General features: G+C 44.8%; 1 protein-coding gene across 1 annotated transcript in view; it reads left to right on the top strand.

The window, feature by feature from the left end:
* Positions 1 to 430: 430 nt before the first annotated feature.
* Positions 431 to 3979, top strand: part of Anapc4 (anaphase promoting complex subunit 4) — a 32991-nt gene continuing 29442 nt past the window's right edge. The window contains exons 1-2 of the mRNA XM_031391069.1: positions 431 to 776; positions 2273 to 2378. Coding sequence (XP_031246929.1) covers positions 648 to 776; positions 2273 to 2378 — 235 coding nt within the window. The 5' untranslated portion in view covers positions 431 to 647. The remainder of the gene's footprint in view (positions 777 to 2272; positions 2379 to 3979) is intronic.

Consider the following 3979-nt stretch of genomic DNA (forward strand, 5'->3'; position numbering starts at 1 on the left):
ATGTGTGCCAAAGGCGGTCCAGTGTGTGGATCGGGAGTTGTAATTAGAGCCTAAACCTAGAACAAAAGGGATTGTCTACACAGCAGCGAATTTCTGAGCAAACGGAAAAGGCCTGGGGTTCCCACATATCCGCCTATACATCGTTAAGGATTCCTTTGGTACTTGTTGGGCAGCAGGCAACCCAGAGTAGGGGGACCTCGGAGACACCAGAGCTCGCTCCGCCCTAGCCACGCCCAGCCACGTCCTAACCACGCCCAGCCTCGTCCTAACCGGGCTCCGCTCACTTCTAGCCCCGCCCACCCTGCTGTAGCCGAGGTCAACTTTGCCTTAGGCACTCGCTCGCCCGGTCCACATAGTTCCGCCCTACATCAAGCTCCGCCCAAGCCCCGCAGCCCTGCGTTCTTCTCGCCCCACCCGCGCGCCGTCGCTGTGCCACTCACTTCCTCTCGCGAGGACGTCCTGGCGTCGGCGCCGGAAGCTTCCTCTGAGCGCGGAGGGCGGAGCGAGAGGGCGGGGAAGGCCGCTGGCTAGGAGTAGGCCGAGTTTGGGACTCTGGCAGGTACCGCTGCTGCCAGGGCTTTGCGCCAAAGCTTTGTGGCCCAGTGCTCCGGCGGCCTTCACGTGAGCGTCGTTGCAGGGCCGCACCCATGCTGCGTTTTCCGACCTGTTTCCCATCCTTTCGGGTGGTGGGAGAGAAGCAACTGCCACAGGAGATTATTTTCTTGGCCTGGTCACCCAAGCGAGACCTCATAGCTTTGGCCAACACTACAGGCGAGGTAAGTGAGCTGGTGAGAGTTCGCCTATGCTGGGACCCTCGAGCCTCAGTTTCCCCTTTCGCAGACATGGCGAATCCCCTATCTATCCTGCCCCTACATCTCAGCGCGGCTTTTAACTTGAAGAGAAAGTGTAAAGGGCCGTGCCTTCCCAAAATGATGTCTATTCCATTTCCTGTATGGCCAGAAGAACACATTCCCTCAAAGTTCTGCACACACAGGTCTCCATGAATTGATTTGGCCAGGGATACAACATCAGACCCCGCCCAAAGTTGGCTTTCAGATTAGTAGAGGATGAAGATGAACTGTCAAGTCCAACTGGAAATGTGTGTGTGTGTGTGTGTGTGCGCGCGTGCATTTGCTACGGACGATGTTTGGTTCCGAGTTTTTACATCTTTGTTACATCAAGCTATTTAAAAGATCTTTAAGTTGAAAGGCTGATGCTTCACAGGACTGCAGACAGAATGCATATGAACCTTGTCAGTTACCATTTGTAACAGTTACCATTTCTTTCTTTCTTTTTTCTTTTTTTTTTTTTTAAGTTTCGAGACAGGGTTTCTCTATGTAGCCCTGGCTGTCCTGGAACTCACTCTGTAGACCAAGCTTGCCTTGAACTCAGAAATCCGCCTGCCTCTGCCTCCCAAGTGCTGGGATTAAAGCGTGCGCTACCTCTGCCCGGCACAGTTGCCATTTCTAACATTAGAATCGTGAACACGCGTTATCAAGGATAACTAGAACCATACCCAACTTTCTGGGGAGGTGGCAGCCATCTTGAAAGGAACCCTTCATCCGTGCCACTTAACACCCCTCACCTATGTAAAATGAGGTGGTGAGGAAGTCCTAGTACCCAGGGCTGCTTAGTGTGCCAGATTGCATTATCTTGTTGTGTGTCATGGCTCTGCCTCTAAGATCCATGGCTGGTGACATAGCCAAAGCATGGGCTAAGAGTGCAGTCGTTATTGTTATTTTACTATGTCACAGCTATCTTTTGGTGCTGTTTGTATTGCTTCTTTTGTTTGTTGTCTTGGACAGGCTTCTTAACCTTTTCAAAAAAGTAAGATTAAAAGACAGGAAAGGAGCTAAAGACGTGCTTCAGCCATCAATACCACTTGCTGTTCTTATAGATGACCTGGGTTTGGTTCATAGCACCCACATGAATGCTCATAACTGACGGTAGCTTAGTTCCAGGGAGAACTAATGCCCTCTTTTGGCCTCTTTTGGCACCAACTCCACTATGTGGTACAAATATATACATGTAGGCAAAATACTTGAACCTGTACTTTAAAAAAAAATGAAAATGTGTAGAGTTCAGGGCTAAGTTGGGCCATCTGAGTTTACCCATTTCTTTGAAAATGTCTTACATTCATGTGGACGCTGTTGTTCTATAGGTAGCAAAATACTCAAAAGTAGTAATTAAAATTTTTGTTCTGTGGGTCTAGGTTCATTTTATTTCTGCAGATGAGTTTGCAGCTTTCTGCTATCATATCTTTTTGTCTTAGGTTTTACTGCATCGCCTTGCAAGTTTTCATCGAGTTTGGAGTTTTCCACCAAATGAAAGCACAGGAAAAGAAGTGACCTGCTTAGCCTGGAGACCAGATGGCAAACGTATGATAATGCTACAAACGTGGATCTTTTATTTTCAAGAAGTATATTCTAAAAAGAATACATTTCTCTTGGTATAATTTAGAATTATGGTTTTGTTTCTGTTATATAGGTCTTACCCTGACTGGCCCACCTGCTTCTGCCTCCCAGGCGCTAGGATTAAGGACATGTGCTACCTACTGTACCTGGCCCTCTATTAGATTTATAAATACTAGTTTGAGACTTTTTTCTTTTTAGAATGTTTAAAATATTTTTCATGAAAGTCTGTTGTTGGCAAGGATAACTCTTTAATGAGCCCTGGCTTTGTGGCAGATAGGATCAAAGTCTGACACATTTACAGAATTCTTGGCTTAGGTTCTCTCTGCTCTCATCCTACAGCATTTGATCCAAGTACCATTCACCACACGAGTCCATTCAGTGCCATCACAGTCTTTTTCTCCTCCAAATTCAGTTAGCACTAACTATGAGGTTCATAAATCTTCCTATGTAAGTAAGTTTGCCCTCCTGAGGAGCCGCCCACCGTGACTCTCATTTCCAGAAGGTCTTTTTTCTGCTGCTGTTGTGGCTCATATCAGTCATTGTCCATGGGTGTGTGTGCTTTGTTTAGTTGTTTAAATTGATAGTTTCTTGAGCAGTTATTCTCAGTGTTAGAATAGTAAAATGCTATGGGTTGCAGCTTGAAGTTTATCAGGGTGTCCAGCTTGTGGTCTGTAAGTCATATAGGGCTTTAGATAACAATGAATGTGCCCAACACGAAATTTTTAACATGCATAGAACATTGGGGTTTTTGTTTCTCTGTGGAGGATTTCTTCTTTTGTTTTGTTTTGTAATGTGATTGTATAGTTCTCTAGTGTGAACTTCCTAGTTAACAACATTGTATCACTGTGACAAAGGGTTGAACAAGCCTGAAGGTACTTTAAGAAAAAAGTAAGCATATCCCCTAGAGATAACTGTTTGGTGATCAGCTCTTATATTACTCCCTAATAAAATGTGTGTAGAGATTTATTTGTGCATTTGGTCTGAATTCATTTGACACATGCTCTTCCGATAGGTTTTGTTCAGGCCAGTATAAATAGATTTGCTGTGTTGAATGTTAAATGAACACTAACCACAGTGTCTCCATAATGTAATTTACATCTGTTGGCCGTGCTGTTCATCATATTGCTGGCTTTCAGCTTTTATAAGTAGTATGTAACCATTCTGAACATGTGAGATTAACTCCTCAGATTGATTCCTAAACATAGAGTTTCCAGGAATGCGTTAAGCATAGTCATTCTCTACTCCTTTTTCTTAGAAGATGAATAGAGCATATAAAATCAGAGGAATGTGGGCCAGTGGGATGGCTCTGTGCAGGTGACAGCATTTGCTGTCAAACCTGAAAACCTAAGTGTGATCTACAGCATCCATGTGGTGACAACAGAGGAAAAATGATTCCCAAAACTGCCCTCTGTCCTCCACACATGTGCACGGCACACATTTGCACCTATAAGCACTCACAGATAAGAAAATAAATGTAATAGAGGAATTTGCCACCCGTACCCCCAGGTTAATCTAGGGTCTTCTGTGTGCTCTTTTATTTACTAATAAAAGAAAATAGCACTTTT

The sequence above is a fragment of the Mastomys coucha genome, unplaced genomic scaffold, assembly GCF_008632895.1.
Source record: "Mastomys coucha isolate ucsf_1 unplaced genomic scaffold, UCSF_Mcou_1 pScaffold22, whole genome shotgun sequence".
Lineage (NCBI taxonomy): Eukaryota > Metazoa > Chordata > Mammalia > Rodentia > Muridae > Mastomys > Mastomys coucha.